This window comes from Sarcophilus harrisii, chromosome 4, assembly GCF_902635505.1.
Source record: "Sarcophilus harrisii chromosome 4, mSarHar1.11, whole genome shotgun sequence".
Classification (NCBI taxonomy): Eukaryota; Metazoa; Chordata; class Mammalia; order Dasyuromorphia; family Dasyuridae; genus Sarcophilus; species Sarcophilus harrisii.
The window spans coordinates 24,302,396-24,326,476 of NC_045429.1; the positions used below are offsets into that span (position 1 = coordinate 24,302,396).

At 49.0% G+C, this 24,081-nt stretch overlaps 2 protein-coding genes across 2 annotated transcripts; both read left to right on the forward strand.

Moving 5' to 3' along the window:
* Positions 1-2,664: 2,664 nt before the first annotated feature.
* Positions 2,665-21,408, forward strand: TXNDC12 (thioredoxin domain containing 12). Its single transcript, XM_012550290.3, has 7 exons — positions 2,665-2,906; positions 4,828-4,888; positions 12,354-12,406; positions 14,246-14,319; positions 17,522-17,591; positions 19,051-19,134; positions 20,710-21,408. The coding sequence occupies exons 1-7, from the start codon at positions 2,816-2,818 to the stop codon at positions 20,787-20,789; spliced, it is 513 nt and encodes a 170-aa protein (XP_012405744.1). The 5' UTR covers positions 2,665-2,815; the 3' UTR covers positions 20,790-21,408.
* KTI12 (KTI12 chromatin associated homolog) lies at positions 8,022-9,842 on the forward strand. The gene has a single exon (XM_023504111.2). It carries the CDS (start codon positions 8,557-8,559, stop codon positions 9,625-9,627), a length of 1,071 nt encoding a protein of 356 aa, XP_023359879.1. The 5' UTR covers positions 8,022-8,556; the 3' UTR covers positions 9,628-9,842.
* Positions 21,409-24,081: the final 2,673 nt, after the last annotated feature.

Below are 24,081 nucleotides of genomic sequence, written 5' to 3' on the forward strand. Positions count from 1 at the left end.
CGCGCAGTCTTCGTTTAGAGCGCGGCAGCAGCGCGCCGCATGGACCGCAATCTGGCCCTTTGCAATCGACAGCAACTGCTTCATTTTATAGAAGAGGGAAATGTCGCCGGAAAATCTCAAGATCCAGCGTCGGGGAACCGGGGGTCATGAAGAGCCCGGCCTCCCGGGGGGGGGGGGGGGTTTGGTCAAAGAAAGCGGTGGGTGGAGAGCGGAGAGGGGGGCTTGCGTCTGCCTGAAAGGCTGAGATCCTAGCTTCCGTTTTCTTTGGTGGGGTTGCTGACTTGCAGAATCATCCCTCTAGAAAGTGTTCCTTTCCCGAGAATGGGGAAAACAGGCTGCGGAGTCTGGTCACCCGCCGGTTTCTAACAAGTGATCTGTAACTTGTATATAATCTCTGACAAGTCGCCCAGATAGCCCGGGCCATCCCCCAAACTCCGGAATCCAGGTCACTTAAATTCAACAAATACCTACTTTGCAGAAAAGAAGCCCGATTTTCTTTTTTTTCTTTTTTTTTTTGGGGGGGGGAGTGAGGAACATGATTCTCCCAAAAGACAAATTTAGGAAGTAGCGGGAATGGAAGAACTCTGATTAAGTCCTTGGGCTTTCCATTACCCATGGGGCTTGTCGTGCCTTTCTTGTCTCTTAGGGTTGTTGGGAGGGAAGGGAGGAACGGGAGGTGCCAAGAGTATTATTACATCCATCCTCCCAGGCAGACTGGAGATGTCCTTGTTGACATCTGTGGAGGTGTGTGGGGAGGCGGGAGTAGCCAACAGTGGGAACAATAGAATAAAGACTCCAGGTTAGATTGGAATGCCTGGAAGAGACGAGGGGAGAGAGATTTTCATAGCCACAGTCCAAGGAGAAGGCTCATTCCTATTGAGGGAAGGAGAATTACTGCCCCCAAACCAGTTTGTCCAGTCTCATGTGGTGACTCTAGTAGCTGATCAAAAAGCAAGCTTGCAAAGGAAGGGGGGGTTGTGAAGGGCAGTGTGGGAGAGGACAGCATTCCAAAGCAAGATCACTGGAGCGAATGTATGTTAAAGCACTGCGTCAAGAAGCCCACCTCCCTATGACTCAGTTTCCTCCTCTGCAAAATAAGAATTATAGCATTAAAATTCAAATGAGGAATTAGATAAAGTGCATTGCAAACCTTCAGTTTTGTTGGATTTTTTTTTTTTTTTTTTTTTGGTAATTGTTCAGTTGTTTCAGTCATGTTTAACTCTCCATAACCCCTGTTAGAGTTTTCTTGGCAAAGATCCTGAAGGAGTTTGTCATTTCCTTCTCCAGCTCATTTGACAAAGGAAGAAACCGAAGCAGACAGGGTGAAGTGACTTGTTCAGAGTCACACAGCTAGGAAATGTCTGAGGCTGGATTTGAACTCAGGGAGATGAAACTTTTGGACCCCAAGCCCAGCACTCTGTGCACTACGGCATCCCCTAGCTGCCCCCATCCAATTTGCTTCTGGACAGAGTCCTTCATCCCAGTGTTAAGTTATCCCTTCCAGATTTCAGAAGTTTAAGTTGTATGAGGGTGATCAGGGGAGCCTCAGAGGCTGAGGCTTAGTGGAGACAATGGAAAGTGGCCTTGGACTCAGGAGAAGCTGGACTCAAGAACAGCCTCTGACCCATCTAGGCCAGACTCTGGACAGGGACCTTACCTTGTCAGTGCCCAAGACTGTAAGTTATAGGGGACCGGAAGTGGTCCAGCATTGCTGAGGAGACTTAGATCGACTGTTTCCTTTCCTTGGACCTCAGCGTCCCCCTCTGCACAGGAGCCCACGGTGTCCCCCAGAAGGCACCAAGCTAGCCCAGCCTTTTCATCGGATGCCTGGAGAGTGGAAGGGACTTGCTGAATGTCCCAGAGCAGGGCAGGAGCTGGTCCTCTGACTCCAGAGCCCCGGAGGCCTTGCCTTGGCAGGGTGGTTGCCTGGAATATGTTTTGTCCCCCCCAGGTGTTGAATTATTATTTATTTTATTGTTTGTCGTGTCTACAATAAGATAATTGTACATATTTGTGTGCCCATTGTCTCCTCCGTTAGATCGTAGGCTCCTTGAGGCAGGGGCTTTATGTCAGTTTTGGAATTAGTTTGACATTTCCTGCTCTGGCTCATTTCTGGCTCATTTTACAGATGAGGAAACTGAGGCAGAGTAAAGTGTCTTGTCCAGGGTCACACAGCTAGGAAGTGTCCGAGGCCAGATTTGATCTCAGGAAGCTGTCTGAGTGCAAGCGTCCTATGCAGTGTCATCCCAGCAGGAGCTTCATAAGTCCAACGGACACACAAAAGAACGAAAAGTCTCAAAGGACAGAGGACTTTCTTTTTTCTCTTGGCGCGCACACTCCTGGCACTCAATAAGTGCTTTCGGGGAAAATATGGAGCAAAATGCGACCTACAGACCACTGGCCACCCTGGAGCGGGACTGGAGGCACGTGTCAACCGCCCCGCCCAGGCTCCGCCCCCAGACGAGACCGCGCCTCCGGATCAGGCCCCGCCCCACAAGGCCACAGCCCCGCCTTCCTAACCAGCTCCGCCTCCGGACGTGGGCGGACCAGATCCCGCCCCTCAAGGCCCCAGCCCCGCCTTCAGGCCAGCTCCGTTTTCGGCCCAGGCCCCGCCCCTTAAGGCCGCAGTCCCGCCTCCGGGCCAGGCCCTGCCCCTAGGCTGCCCCGCGAGGCCGCGGCTTTCTGTGCCTTTAAGCCGCGAGGCCGCAGGCTCCGCCCACATCCGTCAGACTTCACTTCCTTCGCGGTGAAGAAGCGGGGAGACGGCGAGGAGGGTAGAAGGTGAGGAGGCTGCCGGCTCGCCCGCGCTCCAGCCATGGGCCCTCCGCTAGCGCTCCTGGGCTGCTGCTGCTGCTGCCTGCTGCTCCTCGTGGCCTCCGCCTCGGCGTCGGAAGGGCTCGGAAAGGGTCAGACTGCCCGTCCCCCCCCCTGTGCCCCAGCCCTGCCGGGGCCCCTCACCCTGCACCCCTCTGCCTGAGCCCCCGGCACGCCTCCTTTCTGGGCCCCTCCCCCACCCCGCTGGAGCCCCTGCCCCTCCTCCTGGGGCCCTGGACCCCCCTGGACCCCCCCCCTGGGGTCTTGGACCCTCCTCTCAATTTCCAGGCCTTCTCCTTTACTGCCAGACTCCTCTTATACCCCCTTCCAGTCCCAGGACCTGGTGTGTTCTTCCCAGATCCCCCCGTCCTCATTTCCCTCTGGGCCCCCTGGCGCCTCGGGACCCCGCAACGCCCCACCCGCCAGCTTCAGGATCCCCCCGGGAAGGCCGCGCTAACCTCCCCTGGGCTTCCCTGGCCACTCTCTCGGGCTGTGGACTGCAGAGCAACCTGCATGGCGGGGGGAGCTCCCTACCCTGGTTCCAGCACAGCCCCAGTCCCTTTTGGCTTTCTTTGTAGCCTTGTGCCTGGCATACAGTAAGCACTTCATAAATGCTTGTTGATTGATTGACCCCCTATCCCTTGGTTTGGTTTGCCTCATAACTGCCCAGACACCTCTCATTGTTAACCCTGCCTTACAGACAAGGAAACTGAGCCTGGCAACTTTAGCTTAGGGATGTCTGAATCTGGATTCGAGTCCAGGTCTTTCTTATTCTGAGTCTGGCCCTAGATGGCCAGCAGGAGTGAACCCCTCCCATCTGCTGGAGTTCACCATCCTTCTGAGCTCAGCTTCAGCCACTCGCTGCGTGATCCTGGGCAAGTTACTGCCTCAGTTTCATTAGCTGTAAAACGGAGACAATATTTGTCCCCAAACTTCCGCAGGCGGCTCGCTATTATGGCTATTATTGTTGTGAAGGTAAATCTTCAAGCACTTTTTGCACAAATCCTCTCCCGCGCTTCACCTTCAAAACAGAATTAGGAATCCTTGCCATCTTGGCCTGGATGGCATTTGGTGAAGTCTCTGAGGACATCCTTTAAGCCACTTTGTGACCTCAGTCTGGCAACCTCTGGGCAGCCGGCTTCTCTCCTGCCTAGGGCTGGCCATTCCCAGGAAAGAAACGAGCAGGACTGAGGGCCCAACTGGGGCCTGGCTGGGGCTGCCGCGTGAAAGGGGGAGAGGGAGCGATGCTTTTAGAGCTTGAAGGGACCTTGGAAGTCATCCAGTGCAACCTGGGGGAGAGAGGCCAGTAGCTTTAATTGAGGTTGTTCTCGGGGTCAGGAAGGATCAAAGGAGATAGAATAATTATGTATAAGTGACTCTTAAAAATAAAAGGAATGACATATTTATGGTGAGGACATGATGGCAGTTTTACTTTCCTCATTTTAATAATAGCTGACTTTCCTAGGGGTACCCCAAAGCCTTAGTTTGAAACTAGTTTTAAGCTTGGTTTTAAAATTTAATGACAGAGAAAACTCAATCAATATCCATTTCATAAGGTACCTGCTGTGTGCCAGGTACTGAGATTATAAAGACAGAAGTGAAACAGTCCTACTTGACCAGCCATCCTGGGGACCACCATGGGTGACTCGGAGATCAGTGTGTGTGAGACTGCTCTCCTAGTATCCCTAAGGGAATTTTCAGCATGTAAGCAGAAGGGGACCAGCTGGGCACAATCACAAGATCTCTGAGCAGGCCTCTAGTCCATCTTGTCCCTGAATAAGTTTCCTCTACAAGGGGACATTCATCCCTTTGGAAGACCTCCAGGAGTGGGGAGTCCATTCCAGTCGGGGAGAGCTGTAAGCCTTTATCTAATATCCTTGTCTATGAAGGGACAACACAATCTGCCTACTTGAAGACAATAGGGAATCACATGGCACTTTGTGATTGTGTTATCAGCCTCCTGCTGGCTTTTCATGATAGAAAAGCTTATTTTAGGTCTTTGTCTTTTTGCAGGTTTTGGGGATCACATTCACTGGAGAACACTAGAAGATGGAAAGAAAGAGGCAGCTGCCAGGTAGGGGGAGTCACTGTAGGTGATAATATCGACCCACCTTGGGGGGAGAAGGGGGAGATGGAGGATATGTGGGGTGGTAGAAGGGACTTTGGCTTGGGTTTGAGAATCTGGGTTCCAATTCTGTGAATGAAGCTTACTGCCTTACATGACTTTGATCACATTCCTGGAAATGAGTAGAACTGACTGGGCCCAACTGGGCCCTGGCTGGGGCTGCCATGTGAAAAGGGGAGAAGGTCCGATGGAGCTGCTTTTAGAGCTTGAAGGGACCTTGGAAGTCATCCAGTGTAACTCTGGTGTGTAAGTTGAAGGCTTTGTGTGGCCTTTGAGGTACTGGGTGGCTCCAGATTTGTGATCCCTCTGACCTAGATTTTAGCAAAAGGGATGCACAGCCCTACTAGAAAGTAAGGAATGGAGCTGAATGGTTGCCTAGGACTTCTAAATTGCACCAGATTGGCTACCTCAGGCCTTCTAGGAGTCAGGAAGGGGCAGCCACAGGAAGATCAGAAGCAGGGGGAGGCTCTGTGTCATCTTATCATTTCAAGTACACCAAAAAATGACTAGTATCAGTTTATTAGTTCGGAGAGCAGTAACCAATAAATTGGTCAGTGGCTTCTCAATGGCCAGAGATCCAAGGGGTGCTCACCAGCCTATGGTTTTGGAGAGAAGATCACATGGTGGAGTGTGGAGAGTGGATTAGGGATTAGGGATTAGGGATTAGGGATAAACAGCCTGGGTGTGGGGGTAAGGACCACCCCTCTCTGACAGCCAAGAACCACTGATAGTTTTATGGCCTAGTTATTGTACTACTGTTAGCAATATCTTGGTGCCCAGAGTATTTGTATGGAGGTTAAGATCCTCCCTGATTGTCCAAGGACAGACAAGAACAGACAATAGACTTTTTAGAGATAACAAAATTAACTTGTAACTTTAACTCAGAAGAAAAGCTGACTCATTTACAAAATTAATACAGCATAAAATGAATTAAACTCCTACTGTAGAAACTAGAGTACTATTTTGATATTTTTATCTGTGGTGGGCAGACTTTCAGTTTAGCAGCAACTAGGTGGTACAATCGATGAAGTTCTGGGCCTAGAAAGAAGGCTTGCATTTAAATCTGGCCTCGGACATGTGTCTGCCTCAGTTTCTTTAACTGTTAAATGGGGATAATAGCAGTACCTATCTTTTAGGTAGCTGTGAAAATCAAGTCAGATCATATTTGTAAAGTACTTAGCACAGTGCTGGGCATTTAAGAGGTGCCATAAAAATGCTATTATTTTGTTATTTTGACCAACTTATATCTTAGATCAAGTTGGTGGGCTGTGGACTTGGTATAAGGAAGCCCTGAGACATCTGGGCCAAGAAATCAAAGGCCATCCTGGGCCACTTTGAGAGAAGCTCAGTGTCCAGGACTAGAAAGGGTGTGGTCCCACTGTGCTGTCCCTCGTCCAGCCCAGCTAGAGCTTTGTTTTGGCTTCTGGATGCCAGCCTTTAGGAAGGACATTAGCAATCTGGGGAACACTCAGAAAACAAGGTGATGAAGGATGGGGAGAAGCCATAAATCTAAGGAACTGGGGCAGACTTATGCCAGCCTTTAGGAGGGACATTAGCAATCTGGGGAGCACTCAGAAAACAAAGTGATGAGGATGGGGAGAAGCCATAAGTCTAAGGAACTAGGGCAGACTTATGGGGACTAGGGGAGCTTTCTTCAGGTATAAGAAGGCTTGTTATATATAAAAGGGATCAGCTTGATTCTGTTTAGTCCCATGCAACATAGCTGGAGAAAGGAGAGAGGGAGGAATTGCTTTGAAGCAAATTAAGGGAAATTCTTCTGACATCCATTAAATGGATGTTAGGGCCCCAAGCTCTGGAGGAAGGGGCTGCCTTGGAAAGTGATGAACTGCTGGCTGGGACATTCCTGGAGAGACTGGGTATCTATAGGAGGTTGTAGCAGGGACTCTTGATTACAAAGGCCCCTTCCTACTCTGGCCTTCTATGAGTCTGTAATCCTTTATAAAGAAGTTGTTGTGAAGATAACTTCTTAATGGGGTTGCGCCCCTTTTGTTAAGAAGCTCCCAGGATCCATCCTTCTCTCTTATCTGCCAAAGAATGGAGGACTGATACAGGAAGTTTTGTTCATCCCTCCCCCAGAGCTGGGGCTGGGGAGCCTCTGGAAATCCTGGTCTAGAAAAGAATGTAATTGGACCCAGACCCTGCTAAAACCCTTATATTTAGGCTTCTGGGAACAGCTGAGGGATTGGAAATGGATTTTGGAGGCTCTGTGTTTTATTCCTTGTTTGGGAATTAAATCCTTCCCCTATTTTAGGTCCTGAGAAGGTATCCCCAAAATTAGAGACCTCGTCTTCCTTAGGGTCTTTGAAACCCGACCTGTGACTCCTTTAAAACATTATCACCGAGGTCTTGGCCCTAAAGGAAGAAAGTGTGGTGGCTTGTTAATGCCATGAACCTCATAAATGAGTGGAAAGGCACTTGCTAAGCACTTACTGTATGCAAAGAGCTGAATATACAGAGGGAAAAGCAAGCCAGTGCCCTGCTCTCAAGGGACTTCTCTCTAATGGAGGACACGGCAAGTATAGGGTTCAGCTGCACCTCAGATGGTCCTGCCCGTCTTTGATGTCATTCCCACTGATAACATCATATCGGTTACTGCCGATGGTGCACCCAAGGACCTGGGTTTGCTGGCACATACAACCCCAAAGTCACAGCAGGGGGCAGAAAAGGGGTTCTATTAACTGGCCCCTGGCTGGGATCTACCTTCCCCCACCTTCGGCTCCATCTCATCAGGGGAGGGAGGAAGGTAATCAGTCAGTCAGCTGAGTGCTGGAGAGAGGAAGAAACGCAAACAAGGCCTTAGAGTCCGGGGGAGAGAACTGGAGGTGGGAGACTTGGGTTCTCATGTCCTCATTATTCTCCCCATCCTGAAGCTCTGGGGCAGCGGCCGAGTGCCAGGGCTTGGAGAACCCCAGCTTTGGACTCTGATCCGAGGCTCTCCCTCTCTAAGGGGCAGTTAAGGGAATCGGCTGTGGGGGGAGGGGGCGGCAGCATATTTCCCCAGAGGTGGGCAGGCTGACCACCCCCCCCCCCCCCCCCCCCCCCCACCTCCCCACAGCCCCCCCCAGGCTGGGGCTGGCCCAGGGCTCCCTCCTGTTCCTTGGTTTGGTAGTGGGAGGAAAGGGGGGCAGGCTGTGCGGCTCCAAGGTCGTCTGTAAAAGGGGCTCAGAGCCCCCCTGGGTGGAGGAGCGTTGGCTGATGTACTCCACCCCCTAAGGAGAGGGCAGCTTAAAGGGGGGCCCAGATGTTTGAGCCCCCCACAGTCACCAAGAATTAGTGGTTTGGGGGACAGAGCTCCAGATTGTGGTGAGGACAGAGTGGGTTTATAGACGCCGAGGCCAGGGCTCCCTAAATTGTAGCCTCCACGTCAGGCGGGATGGAGTCCCCTTTTGATCTGCCCGCCTTTGTGCCCTTCTGACCCCTTTTTGCTCACGTGAGAGGCACGTGACTGTCTTGTCCCCTCCCCCTCCTGCTACCATAGCAACCGGGTCTTGGCCAGTTTCCTGTCTTTCTTCCGCCCGTCCTCCTGAGTGGTGCCCTGATTGGCTGGGGCATAGGACGGAAGTGTAGTCCGCCCCGGAAGTGGTTCTCGGATAATCATGCCGCTGGTGGTGCTGTGCGGGCTGCCGGACAGCGGCCGGAGTCGGCGAGCCGACGAGCTCCGGAGGGCGTTGGAGGCTGAGGGTCGGCCCGTGACTGTCGTGCGCGATGCCGACGTGCTCGGGCCCGGTGGGCCGGAGGCTCTGTGCGAGGCCTACTCGGACCCGGCCCGCGAGAAGGCTCTGCGCGCGGCTCTCAAAGCCTCGGTGGAGCGCGACCTGGGCCGCCGGGCTGTGGTCCTCCTCGACTCGCTCAATTACATCAAAGGCTTCCGCTACGAGCTCTACTGCCTGGCCCGCGCGGCGCGCACCCCGCTCTGCCTGCTCTACTGCCTGAAGCCCCGGCCGCGGGCGCCGGGCGGCGGGGAAGACTGCCCGCGGGAGGCCGGGGCCGCGGCCAGCAGCTGGAGACCCAAGGCCGCCACCTCGCGGCCGGAGCCGGGGCTGCCAGCGGGGGGCGCCCCAGAGGATCGCGACCCCCAGTGGAGAGGTTCGGAGGAAGATCCCGAATCAAGGCTAGAGGGAGCCCCGAGTTCAAGGGGACAGAACCCTGGGAGCCCGGGGACACCGGGGGACGGAGCGGCAGGGGAGCTGGAGCCAGAGCCGGACCTCGGCTTCCCCCCGGAGCTCGTGGACGCCCTGGCCCAGCGCTTCGAGGCCCCGGACTCCCGCAATCGCTGGGACCGGCCCCTGTTCACGGTGCTGGGGCTCGAGGAGCCTCTGCCCCTGGCCCAGATCCGGGCGGCCCTCTTCGAGAGCCAGGTGCTGGCCCCGCATCAGGCCACGCAGTCCCAGCCGCTGGCTTCCACCAACTTCCTGCACCAGCTGGATCAGGTCACCAGCCAGGTCCTGACAGCACTGATGGAGGCCCAGAAGAGCGCGGTGCCCGGGGACCTGCTGTCGCTGCCCGGGACCACGGAGCGGCTGCGCTTCAGCCGCCCGCTGTCCATGGCCGAGCTGAGCCGGCTCCGGCGCCAGTTCATCTCGTACACCAAGCTGCACCCCAGCCAGGAGAACCTGCCGCAGCTGGCCAACATGTTCCTGCAGTACCTGGGCCAGAGCTTGCACTGAGCTCGGGGCGCCTCTGTCCTCGCCCGGGTGCCGGCCAGTTTGCGCTCTGGGACAAGTTCTGGGATGCATGCTCTTCCAGAGAGAACACTTGTCTTCTTTCTGGAAGTGGTGAGATTTGTGGACCCTGAACTCCCCTTCTCAGGCTGGAGGCAATTAGAGAGAAAACCCCAAACGAACAAGAACCTGTAAAACAAGAGAATTGTGTTTTCCTGTCTATGTGCTGCAATAAAAGGTTTTTGCTTTTTTTTTTTTTTTTTTTTTTAATTGGAGTCATTCTTTGCTAGTAAAACTCAAAGAGAGCTAGAGGCCTTTGAACTAAAAAAAAGGAAAAGTTTCTCAGGGAATATTCACTGTATTCTATGCTTGAGGGTTTGGTTTCTAGCAAGTAATTAGTCTTGACATCTGTATCCACTAGGGCCTTAAGAAAGATAAGCCGGAATTTTTACAGACTTGAGTGGGTGGCCTAGTGGAAAGGACACTGAAGTAGGAGGCAATAGTCCTGTGGCAGTCACTCAGAGCCTTGTGGTCTTGAGCCGGTCACTTGCCTTTTCTGGACCTTAATGTACCCAAAGATGGGTTTGACTTGTAATTAGGATGGGGAAAAACAAATTATTTTGATATTTGGGTCCCCTTGTAATTTTCCTATTTTATGCATTTAAAAACATTCTGAGAAGGTTTCATGGCTTCAACAAATAGCCTCAGGAATCCAGGGCAAAAAAGGCTAGGAATCCCTGGATTAAAGGATCACTCAGAGTTCCTTCCAGCTGATTTTCTGTGTTTGAAGGTCCCTTTTATATCTGATAGTACTCTGGCTTCTGTGTTTTAACATTAAAATACTAAAAGTTGATGCCAGATCGATTAAAATGCCAGAACCAGAAAGTGCTAGGCACATCCTTGAATTACTCCCCTCCTACTGATGAGGAAATTGAAGACCAAAGATAGGATTGATTTTCCTAGTGGCTTAGCAGTGACCTTGTGGCAGAACCAATCCAGACACAGCCAGGTCTTCTGACCCGGGGGTCCAGTGGAAGCCCCAAGGAAGCTTCTGAGGGGAGAAGTTGAGACCAGGGTTTGTAGCTCTACTTGGAATCAGAAGTGACCTCTGCAGCCAGTCAGGTGAGGAGCATTTATTAAGTGCTTTCTTTATGCTCAGCACTGGGAATCAATCCCAACTGTTAAGGAGCTCTTAGGGGAAACCACATGCAGAGTCGCGCCTCTTAAAGTACTGGTTCTGCTGTTGTACCCTGAAGACCATCAGGCTATTCCTTTTGACATGTAGCTCAACTCTAGCTAGGGTGGGACCTCTCTGAGTGGAAAGACTGACTTTTTTCTGTTTCCAGCATAGGGCTGACATATATAGTAAATTAAAAAAACAAAAAAACTCTTTTCCTTCATCCTCTCAAAAGGCCTGATGAGTGGACCTCTATCCTTGGCTAAATACCTCCAAATAAAGGGAGAAGCCCACCTTACAGCTGTACTTATTAGGACTTTATATTGGAACTGAAATCAGTTCTACTTCTAGTTCTCTCTGGGGCCAAGCAGAGCAGGTAAGGGAAATTCACTTGTTTCATTTGTCTTAAAGTGGCAAAATTAAGCTGGATCAGGCTTCATCTGAGTTTCCAAATAGTTTAAGTAGCTTAGGTAGTGGGGTAAGAAATAATATGATTTCCCCTTCCAAAGTGCTTTTCTGAAGCAGAAGGTGTCTGGAGACAGGTAGATGATTCAGTGGTTTGTTCCTTAGACCTGGGGTCCGGAAGATCTTGAGTTCAAATCCAGCTGCACAAGTTGTAAGATCCTTCATATGTCATATAACCTTCACCTTAGCTTTTTCATCTCTAAAATGTAGGTGGTAGTAGCATCTAATTTCCCAGAGTTTTTGTGAAGAATAAATGAGATTATTTGTAAAGTGCCTGGCATACATTAGGTAAACTAACAATATTTACATACAGTTATCAAATTAGGTTAAGAATCCCTGCTTTTTAAAAAATATATATATAAAGTTCACAGTTTTATATAGTCCTCTTTTTTGTTCTTTATGTATCAGGAAGTTTACATTTGTTGATTGTTAAATTTGTAATTAAAAAAAGAAAATTGTGCTTTAAAAGAATTGTTTCCCCAGACTAGACTTCATGGAACATTATGAATGGAGGGAATGGGTCATTTTGGGAGAAACAAACTTTGAAGTGTGTGGGGTTTTGAGATGAGATCAGCTGTACACTATTAGTGAGCTTGAGTGTATCAGAGTCTTTTGGTTCACATGTCAACATTCCCTCTGACAGCAATCTTAGTTTCAGGAGTTGCTTTAGCCAAAAAAAATTCCTAATGACCAATATTCTGGTGGTGAGAACTTAGGCTGGTCCTCGGGACTGAAATAGAGTTTGTCCACTTTGGTGGGACCTCTCCTTGAGCCTGTGCTCCTCTGCTGTGGCCTTTTCAAGCCCAGAGTTATCTAGATGCATGAGAAAAGATGTTTCTGGAAAATTTTTTTAAAAGTGTGTTGATGCTTCTCTAATAGAATTCTCTCGTACACTCAGGAAGTCCAGTTATGTCAAACAAATGGACACTTTAGCTCCCTCCCCTTGTCCTTCACCTTCAGTGAGAGGAGGGAGCTTTGTCCTGTCCTCATTTCCAAGAGGGTTTTTAAAATGGCAGCGATGGGAGAGCAATGGGTGGGATCCAGCGTCTCCCCTGAACCTTCTGACTGATGGCTTGTTTTGTTTCCTAAGTGGGCTGCCCCTGATGGTCATCATCCACAAGTCCTGGTGTGGAGCCTGCAAAGGTACGTAGATCCCCTGGGTTCCAGCGGCCCTGCAGGAGCCTGGCTCTCTTCGTTTAAAAGCTGGCCAGCTTTAAATCTAGGAGCCCATGTTCCCTCAGTTCCATGCCAGACACAGTGATCTCCATCTCCTGTTCTTGATTCATCCTTTCCTTCCCTCATGCCTCCGATCATGCTGTATTCCCTTCACCCTCACCCCTAGATCCTCCTGTTGAAGTCCTTTCCTTCCCAGTTTGGCCCAGGTCAGGTGAGCCTTTTGGATGAAGCCTTCCTGACTCCTTTCTCTTCAGATTTCTCCTTTGCACTGATCACATCTGTCTCATATTCTTTTTTTTTTTTTTTTAAGCTGTTATTCTCAAAATTTAGGCAAAGAGCTTTCAACATTTACCCTTGCAAAACCTTGTGTTCCAAATTTTTCTCCCTCCCTTCCTCTACCCCCTCCTCTACATGGTATATTATCCAATATATGTGCAATTCTTCTATACATATTTCCACATTTATCATGCTGCACAAAAAAAAATAAGCTCAAAAAGGAAAAAAAAAATGAAAAAGAAACCAAAAAGCAAGCAAACAACAAGAACAAAGGTGAAAATTCTTGCTATGATCCACACTTGGTCTCCCTGGTCCTCTTCTTTCTGAATGCAGGCGGCTCTTTCCATCCCAAGTCTGTTGGAATTCTGCCTCATAGTCCAAGTTTTGTCCATGTATGATATGTGATGTCTTGTGCCCCTCGCTAGACTGTAATGAGGCCAGGGCCTGTGCCCTTCTTCACCTTTGCATACCTTTGTACTTGTACCCAGTAAGTGTTTAATAAATGCCTTCATGGACTAGAGGCTGCCCAGTAGTGCCCCTTGTGGATATGTGGCCATGCTCCAGTAGACTCAGTTTGCTCAGATCAGGGTAGATGCAGAGGGCAACAAGGTTTCATGGAAGGAGGGGCTGGGGAGACAGAGAGGTGGGAGGGGACCTTCAGAAAGAGCCTGGAGAGAGCGTCAGGAATGAGCAGCATCCTTTAGCTCCATGGAGTCCCAGGGGATGTACCGAGGCTCAGAGAGTCACCCATGTAGTGCCATGTGGCCAAAGGGGAGCTTGAGTCCAGAACCTCTGGCTCCGGCCCAGAGCCAGTCACAGCCAGGGTGGCCTCCCCGCTTAGGATCCCAGATTTAGAACTGGCAGGGAGCTTGCAGGCATCGAGTCCAATCCCCTCATTTGCTGATGAGGAAACTGAGACCCAGCTCACACATGTAGGGAGTGTCTGAGGCAGGATCCAAACTCAGGGCTCTTCACTGAACCCTTCATTGCTCAAAGGAAAGGATACTTTGTTATTTTGGGAAATGATGTAGCACGAAGACTGGCATCCTGGCTCATCTCCTTACTCTGGGAATTGGGCTGTAATCTCTAAGGACCTTTTGGTTCTAGAGGGAGGGTCTTTATGTTGAGAACCAGCATGGGCCCATTTGGGATCACACTGGGCTGGAATTCCGTCTTCGGCACTTGTTCCTTGGGTGATGTTGGGTAAGCCCTTCTCCCTTCTGAACTTGTCTTCTCATCGATAAAATGGGGCAGTTATCATCATCATCATCATCATCATCAGGGGCTAGCTCTTCTATAGTGTTTTAAAGTTTACAAAGACCTAACAAATATTTTATATTTACATAATAGTTGCTCAGGGTTGTTTGTTGCGCGGGAGTGCCTTTGTAACCCCAAAAGCTATTAGAATTGGGTGAAATTAGAATAAAGAAGCCCTCTCATGTCAGGCACGGGGTTTAGATTAGGTGAAGATAGATCTTCTTCCAATCATTTTGTCCTTTTTTTTTTCCTTTTTCCTTTTTTTAAAATCAGCTTTAAAGCCCTTGTTTGCGGAGTCCAAGGAGATCTCAGAACTTGCCCACAATTTTATTATGGTCAATCTTGAGGTAAGGTTGGAAGAGGTTCCATGTTTGTTGGGAGTAAAGGGGCTAAGGCAGAGCTTAGCATGTCTGTATTGACTTGCTCTAAATCAAAGAATATCAGAGTTGGTGCTGGGTATATTGCCTGTACACAGTAAGTGCTTTATAAATGCTTTTTCATTCATTGGAAGAGGACTCAAAAGCCAGTTCTCATGGCCCAGCTTGGGTGCCCAGGGAGGGTATTTGTCATAGTCCCATATGGGACTCACTCATCCCCTCAGGAAAAATGTTAACCACATATAACTTGTTTTTAGAACTATAGATGGGTTCTAACTATTGTCATTTTTTAATTGATATTTTTTCCATCACCCACATTGCCCATTGTAGCACTTTCCCTTCTCCCTCCCAGAAAGCCACACCTTATAATGGAGTATAAGAAAAAGAGAGCAGAAGTTTTTTTTTAATTGACCAAGATATCTAGAGTCTGACAGAATGCAATGTTTATTTATCTTGTTTTCCTTGTCTTTAAATAATACCTTCTCCTTTTCCAAATCCGTGCAAAGATAGTTTTCAACTTTCACCTTTACAAATCCTTGTGTTCCAAATTTTTTCCTCCCTCCCTTCCCCCACCCCTTCCTCTAGACAGCAAGTAATCCAATATATGTTAAACATATGCAGTTTTTCTATACATATTTACACAGTCATCCTTCTGCATAATCTTGTTTTAACAAAAATATTTTTTCTCCCTCCTCTCCCCATTGAAAGAAAAAAAGGAAAGAAAAAATTTTAACAAGTGTGCATAATCAAAAAAAATTTTCTTTCAGTGGCCATGTCCAAAAACTATGTTTCCATGCATGAGTCCTCTGAGTCCCCCTTCCCCTCTCTGTCAGGAGGTGAGCAGCATGCTATACATTAGTTAATAATTTATTTATTAACCCCAATTAGGCAATAGGGGAAGTGTTAAGTATCTGAGGTCAGATTTGAACTCAGGTCCTCGTGACTTTAAGGTTGGTGCTCTATCCACTGCTCCACCTAGCTGCCCCCATTTTCCTCTTTATTTGATCTCATTGGAGCTTGATATCTCTGGGTCAAAGGGGAAGCACGATTTAGTATCTTTTGGGACACGGTTTCCATTGTTTTCCAGTATGATTGCCATAACGTGTAGCTGCTGTCCACAGAGCTCTGGGATGTTACCTTCCTTCTCCATGAGTTAATGTTTTACTCACAGTCTTTCTCTCCTGGCTCCTGCCCTCACATTAAGGAACTTCACCGTACAGATTGCTGCTCCCTCCAGTGTATTCCTATACTTCACCTCTGTTCCCAGAGATGGTCTTACCTTAGGTCTCACCATTCCCCACTCATGTTCAGTTTCCATCTCTGTGAACTCTTAAATCGATTGAATTCATCCCAACCTTATTGACTTTCCACCTCTTCCTATGTCTTACAAATTCCAACTCTGTTCTTTATCCTCACTCCAATCTCTTGTCCCCTCACCTACTTCTCTCCCACACCATCACCACTGTAGTCTCCATATTTTCTCTCCATCTTGACCCCCCAACCATTTCAACTCTACTCTGCCCTCTTCTCTCGAATTTCTTTCCTCATTTTCTCCCCTATTTATTTATTCTATCATTGTTTTGTTTTGTTTTAAACTGGGACAGTTAACTCTTGTTTCATGTAGTTTTCATTTATGATCCCTTGAGGAAAACCAGGTTTTGTCAAAGCCCAACATGGTACAAGTAGAGCTATCTGACTATGCCTCCGAACTCAAATCACTCTGACTCACTGATTGGCCAATAGTAGGTTGCAGCCCAGTCCTCACTTGTTTGGGTTTTGATGGCTCAGAGTGAGTGTAAATAGCAATTTCTTTTCTGGCCAGAAACTCTGAGGCTCTTCCCCTCTCAGACTGATTCTTTTGTGAAGGCAAACTCGGCCATTCTTTACCTCTGAGCTAACGAAAAATTAGCTGTAATCAGTGAATGGCTGTAGCCTCGGTCCATCTGAAACCGTTGAAGACCTGAGTGTAAAAAGGCCAAGGTCTCCCACTGCATCCGGGGCTATCTCTAGTCCCGATCTGGGTCTTGCCATTCGACCCATGTGGTATCTGAGAAGAAAGTGAGACAGGTGACTTTGCACAGCCTTCCCTCCCTCCCTCCAATCCAATTTGCTTGCTTGATGTGACATTACCTCCTTGATGTCTTGGTCCTCTTAGAGCACGAAGGATGATCAACAACCATCTGTCTATAGGAAGCCTTTCCCAATTGCCCTTGATCCTAGTTCTTTCCCTTTGTCCATATTTATTGTTATCTTGTCTGTATCTTATTTGTACACATTAGTTTGCTTGTTCTCTCCCTTAATACACTGTGAGCTGCTAGAAGGCTGGGGACATTTTTGCCTAGTACACAGTGCCTGGCACATAGTAGGTGCTTAAAAATGTTTCTTGATGATCAACAGCAGTCCCTCTGAGTGATCACCGTGGCTTCTTATCACTCTCCTGGGGTCAGAGCTCTGCCATTCAGCTCTTTGGGCTGCTCTCCCCATTCACACATTGTTCTCTTGGTTCTACCCTTTTCCTTTTGTATCAGTTCATAAAAGTCTTCCCCTGCTTCTCACACATCTTATCCATGGTTTCTTACAGCATCCCTCCCATACAGCCCTCCAAACTTTGTTCACTCCTTCCCCGGTTTCCATTTTGCTTCCCCTAAAAGTGCTGCTCTAATAACTGGGGTGTGTATAGCAGTTCATACTTTTTCAGCCAAAATTTATGAGGCATCTCCTGGGTGCTTGTACCAGGAAGGACAAAAATGAACTTATTCTGCCTTCAACATATTTTTGTTCTGCTCAGCACTAGAAGCGGCTGTAGTGGGGACAGTACCGGTTTTGTTTTCAGGGGTCTTAGATTCGAATCCTGGTGCTGTTGTTATATATATGACCCTTAAACTTTTGGGCCTCCCAAGGTGGGGATAGAGGCAGCAATTTGAGCCCAGGTTCTCTGGGTGCCATACTGATCCATACTTGAGCAAGGGGAACTGTTGTCAGTAGGACAGAGACCTCAAAGGGGTTCGGTAAGGGGCCCAGGTCAGGTGCTCTGAGGGGCAAACTAAGAGTTCACTGGGGTCAAGGACAAGAGCGTTCCTGAAGACAACATGGAGAAAGGCGCCTGTAGACTCATCATTGAGGGGTGAGTGGGATTCAGGGAGGAGAATGATCCTGCCTTGGTTGTCCACAGGATGAAGAAGAACCCAAGGATGAAGCCTTTAGCCCTGATGGCGGTTATATTCCCAGAATCCTTTTCCTGGGTAAGCTCAGGCTTTGTGTTCTGAATGTTGGGTAAATGCATGCTGGAAGGAAAAGGGAAGAGAAAGGAAGAAGCGTTCACAAAGCACCTACTGTGAGCCAGACACTGCTAACTGCTATGTGCACTTGTTAACTCATTTGTTCCTCACAAGAACCCTGGGAAGCTGAGGTAGACAAAGGTTAAGTTATGTGTCCAGGGTAACACAATTAAGTATCTGAGGCTGGATTTGAATTCAGATCTTCCTGACTCCAGCCCAGTGCTCATTGTACCATCAAATTGCCCCAGAATTTTATTTGATCCTCACAAGAAACCTGGGGTGTAGCTGCTATTGTTATCCCAATTTTACAATCGAGGAAATTGAGGCAGACAGGTTAAGTGACTTACCCAGGATCATCCAGTGCTCCCTGCTGTGTAGACCCCCACAGTCCCAGACCATTGCCCACCTGGTGGCAGCATAGACCCCCAAATCACAGAAACTCAAACTGCAGGTTCTTCAGTTAGCAAATGATGGCACAGTGAAGATCATGCTCAGTTGTGTTCCTCTCTGAGGTTGTGAAGCCATTTCTTACAGCTGTTCGGTAAGTGGGCTGAAGAGGCTAATTACCCCCAGTTTATAGATGTGTACATAGAAGGAACATGGCTTGTCCAAGGTCACATGGCCAGCCAGTGTGTTACCAGACAGTAACACCTCCCTATACCGGGCACTGTGCCAAGTGGTAGGGAGACAAAAAGGGCCAGGAGGGCACTCTCACCGGCCGGGCAGGACACAGAGCTGGGCGGAAGGGGTGATAACCTGGAGGAGCAGAGGGGGCCTGGCTAGGAAGGGCTTGGAGGGTTTCCTGGTTGGTTCTGGAAGTGATGGGAGTGTTTTTGTTGGGGGTTTGGGGGTTGGACCTGAGTTTTAGGGAAATCCCGTTAGTGCCCCCATGAAGGGGAGACTGGAGTGGAGAGACTCAGGTGGGCTGTGGTGCTGGTGCTCTGTGAGCCTTAGGAGAGTGAAAGGCATTCCCACCTTGCTGTTGGTGTGCCTTGTGCCCCCTGCTAGACTGAGGGTTCTCTGGGGCCAGAGCCGGGGCTGGGCCAGCGTCCTGAGCAGAATCCTTGTGAACTGTTGGGCAGGAATAGAATGAGCTCCATTAGCCCAACAAAGCCTCAAAAGGCTTCAAGGCTTACCACTGACCCATTAGTGGCTGCTGGTCTCAGTCAGTGGGAACGGAGGCCTTATTCCTGATTTTATTGGAGGCCAAATGAGGCTAGAATCATCAGGTCTGGGGTTGGAATCCTGATGGTCGATCTCAGTTTCCTCATCTGTAAAATGGGGATGATTTGATACCTGACTCTTTATGAGTTTTAAAAGAGTCAAATGAGATTCACGTAAAGTGCCTTGGGAATCTCGATGTGCTCTTAGGAAGGCTGGGTTATTGTGACATATTTGAACACTTTTCTTCCCTGTATCTTAGATCCCAGCGGTCAGGTGCGCCCCGACATCATCAACGAGAAAGGAAATCCCAGCTACAAGTACTTCTACATCAGCGCTGACCAGGGTGCGTGGGGGCAGGGTGAATGGGAGGGGGAGCTGCAGCTCCACAGCTTGGCCAGGAAGTAGCAGGTTAAGGATCTGCATGAAAAAGTCAGATGAAGAAGTCTTTATAAAGAACCTACTGTGTGCTACCCAGGGCCCATGTGTGGTACAGGAAAGAAAGTGCAGGGAGGTGTAAACTCTGCAGTTCTTTTATGACCCAAATATGAAACTAGTTAATCTCTGCCATGACCAGAACAGAGCCAAAAAGGCCTTCACTGGAAGCCTTTAGGGCAGACTGTCACTAGCACTTCCGAGAGCTGGCAGCAAAAGCACAGGCCCTTGTGTTTGTTTGTCGGGTACATTTAAGGGAAAGCCTTGCAGTATAATTGGAGAGCCCCAAGGGGGGGGTGTGCAGCAGGAAATAGGCAAAGAGAGAAGGGTATAGTGAGGGCAGACCACTGCCTGTGCCCAGGCCGGTGGCTCCAGAGTTGGGAGCCAGGGGCGTCCCTAGGAAGACCAGGGTGCAGGGAGAGGTCGGTCTGGTTTGGGCAGATTGCCCCCCCTCAGCTGGCACTTCTGCCCCCGAGCTTCCTGTGATCATTAGGATATCACACCAAGGGCAGCCGCTCGGCCTCTCCGAGGATTGCCACACACCCCTCCCATGTTTGGAGTATTTTCTGTGCTTGGCACGAATGGCAGGAAGGCCCTTAAGCTGGGAAGAGGCCACCCCGATAGGAGGCCAGGGAAACTCTGAGCTGTCTTCATGTCCTTGGAAGTCCTGTGGGAGAAGTTAGCTCCAGAGGCCCCTTGGGCTTCCTTGTATTAAAGCCCCCCAGAGGGGAATGGGCTTCCCAGGACAGAGAAAGTCATGTACAGGCGAGACTGGGCAGGCCCAGAGCTCCCTCCCTAGTCCGAGAGGCTCTCTCCACCCCCATCCTCCAACATGTCCTGGGATCACTCAGGTCACTGCCCTGCTTGAGTCTAATCCCTCACCACCACCACCACCACCACCTTGGTCCTGGATTCTTTTCCCAGAAGGCTCCTTTGCTCCCTTGTTTTTTGTGTTTCTGAACATTTTTTCTTGTTTATTGCAAACTTGATCATTAACTCCACACCCATCATCTCCCAGCATTGGCCCAGCTCCTTGCTTTTGCGCTGGCTGCCCCCCACGGCTGGAGCTCTCCCGCCTCCCTGACCAGGACTCCTCTCATATCCCGCCTCCTATGGAAGGCATCCCAGCCCTTCCTTCCCCAGAGATCACCTCCCAGTCACTGCCTGCATTCTGTGCAGACCTAGTCATGTGCGTGCTGTCCCCGCCCCCCTATGGGAACATGAAACCCCTGAAGATGAGAGCCACCTTTGCCTTTCTTTGTGCCTGGCAGGGAACCTGGCACCTTGCCCAGCCAGCGGGCACAGGGACAGGTACCACAAACACTGGCATTTGATACAAAGAGCAAGCAGGGGAAGGAATCCAAGATCCGGGCTCCTCCTGGGTCCAGCGTCAGTGCCAAGTGGCGCAGCTGCCCCATCACCCCTCCTGGCTTCTCTTTCTTCCCCTTTGGGTGACGTCTCCTTGTTTTTCCCTGTTTTTTTTCAGTGGTTGAAGGGATGAAGGAAGCCCAGGAAAAGCTGACGGGCGACGCCTTCCGAAAAAGCCATCTGCAAGATGAGCTGTGATGGAGCTGGGAGCGCCTTCCCCGAGTAAGAGTGAGCAGAGGAATCTTCTCCTGGAAAGGCCCCGAGATGGAAAGGCACTGGAAGGCAGGGCCTGCCCTTCTGGGAGCGGGTGCTCCCCTCTGGAGAAGACCCAGCCTTCCCATCCCGGTGCACGCCCTGGGACTCCTCTCCCCTTTCCTCTCCCACCTTCCCGAGAATGGGCCTCGGATGAGCCCTCGCCACTCGTGCTCGGCTTCTCATTGTTTCTTCCCCGTCCTCCGTGCCCTGCTCACAAGGGCACTGAGAACGTAGGCAAGAACCTCGACCTTGAGCAAAACAGCCCGTCACTTTCCATTTCCAAAGGGAAACTGGAAGGTTGATCCGGGCTCTGGTCCCACAAGAAAACCAGGGAATGTTAGCTCCCTGCCCTTGACCTTCCTTCCTCCCATCTCTTTCATTTTCCCTGTTTGTTCCAGGAATTAAGTGAACTCTGAATCAGCCCCTCCACCGTCCCCCCCAGCGTCTGAGCAATGCCTCACCTCCTCTAGATCCATTCTAGTAATTTCATCACACTGTATTTTTGTACTAGGGTTTGGAAAATGACTTGTAGTTTAATTAAACTTTTAAATAATGCTTTAAAGGAAATTGCTGCTTGTTTGGGGTTGGGTCTGGTATCTGGGGGTTAGATGGGGAGGGACAAAGCCCACGTCCGAACTGTCCCAAAGTGGGGCGAGTTGCCACAAAAGATGGTGAAATGTCTTCTTCCTTGAAGGCTCTTCACATGGAGACTGGATGACCACTTGCTGGGAATATTCCAAGGGTGTACCTGTTCACTCTGGGGTTGGACAGAATGATAAAACACTGAATTTGGGGCTCGAGGGCTCAAGACCCAGCTCACGCCTTAGCTTTGTGACCCAAGTCATAAAGTTTCTCAGGGCTTTGGCTGGTCTCCCTATTGGTCTCTCTGTTCTCTAGGGATCCCTCCAGTTCCAAATTGCTTGATCCTAAGAATCCGAGGTCCCAAGTTCTGTGAGGGTAATGACTGACTTGCCTTCCCAGAAGTTAAAGACCCTGCTCTGGATCTGGGCGGGCTCAGAAAGATGGAAGCGGCAGGAGGTGGCTATCTGAGCCAAGCCCCAGTGATTCCAGGAAGTGGAGGGGAAGGAGGGCGTATATTTGAGCTATGAGACGCTCGACATAAAGACAGGGAGGCGGGATATGGAAGGTCCTCTCTCTGGAACAGCAAGAAGACCCATTGGGCTGTTCTAAAGTCTGGGAAGGTAGATCAAGCCAGGTGATGAGGGGCTAGGCAGCAGATTGGAAAAACAATTCTCAAAGTGCTATTAATCATATATTACAAATGATTAATCATATGAAGAATGTTCTATATCACTAATAAGAAAAATTGAGATCAAATCAACCCTGAGGTTTTATCTTATACCCAGCAAATGAGCAAAAAGGAATAGTCGATGTTGAAGAGGTCGTGGAAAGAGAGATAAACTTATTTGTCCTTTGCTCTCAAAGAGGACCAGTGACATTACAGGGGCGAGATCTTGACTTAGATGAACTGGATTTAAGTGAGGCAGAACGGAATAAAGTCTCCAGCCTCACTCCTCCAGTCATCCAAGTCCAGTGATGGGACAGAAGTCAAGATGGCTGGTAATGGCCCAGGATGCAGTGGGTGACCTTGACCTTTCCACATTAAAGTCTTTACCTGGTCTCAGTTTGTCTGAAGCAATGCCCATCCAATGATTGAGGGCTAAGTAATGATTTGAGAAAAAAAGATAACCTCATTTACCATCACAAAATATCAGTCTGGGAGGGGAAGCCTCAAGATTTCTGGCCAGGACAAAGACCAATGGCTATTTATACGTTCTAAGCATTCAAAATCTGAAGATCCATTAAAGCATCATTGGTAGAACTATGAGTCAGCACGACCATTTAAAAGAGCAATTTAGAAAACTACAAATAAAGTGGCTAAAATGTCTCCACCCTTTAACCCAGAGGATTCACCGGCAGGCATATAGCCCAACAAAAAAGGGCCTCTCATACCACAAAATCCCTTTAGCAGCATTAGTCAGGGTAGCCAAGGGCCAGGGGCGCAGCAGATGCTCTAGCACTGGGTAAGGTGAATGTCATCGACTTGTGTGTCACAAGGAACAGTGGATACGATGAATACAGAGAAACTCGGAAGAACTTCCGTGAATGGATGCAAACTGACATAAGCAGAACTAAGGAGATTGCAGGAGGATGACTACGATGTACATGGGAGAAAATCACCATGAAAATCAAAATTACAAAGGATATGATATCACAAAATGTTTTCATCCTCCCTCTTGTGCAGATGGGGATCCCCAGGTGAGGGATGTTGCATGTATTATCAGATTGGGGAGGGATGGGGAAGGGGAAAGGGAAAGAAGGAAACATTAAGTGACTACTGTATCCCAGGCACCGCGCTAAGCGCTTTACAAATGTTTGATCTTCACAACCCTAGAAGGTAGCTGCTGCTATTAGCCGTATTTTAGAGTCGAGGGAATGGAGACAAATGAATTTGAAGTAACTTGCCTAGATTCCCAATGAGGCTAGAGTTAAACTTGGGTCTTCCTGGCTTTAGACCCAACGTTCCATCCACATCATCACCTCTAGTCGATCATTTTCTTCTTTCTCTCTTTTAAAAAAATTATTATTATTATTATTATTATTTTGTGAGTCAATTGGGGTTAAGTGACTTGCCCAGGATCACACAGCTTTTGAACTCAGGTCCTCCTGACTTAAGGGCCAGTACTGTATCCAGTGTGCCATCTAGTGCAATTTTTTCTTTAAAAAAAAAAAAAAGATAGAGAGATGGATGGATGCATGATATAGATATAGGTATAAGGAGAAAATTAGGAAACAAAACCAAAAGAGCAATAAAAATTTATTTTAAAAATTTCTTTAAAATTCTAAATGGATGCATTTTTATTTAATCTTCCAAGTCTTTGGAAGTCAGGGACAGCTGGGTGGCATAGAGGAGAGTGGGCCTGGAATGAGGAAGAGTTATCTTCCTGAGTTAAAATGTGGCTTATTCAGAACCAGGAGATCATTGTACACAGCAACAAAAAGACTATAAGGTGATCGAGTCTGATGGACGTGGCTCTCTTCAATAGTGATTCAGGCCAGTTCCACTTGGTCAGTGATGAAGAGAGCCATCCACATGCAGAGGGAGGATTGTGGGAACTGAGTGTGGATCACAACATGGCATTCTCACTCACTCTTGTTGTTTGCTTGCATTTTGTTTTCTTTCTTTTTCTTTCTTTCTTTTCTTTTTTTCTTC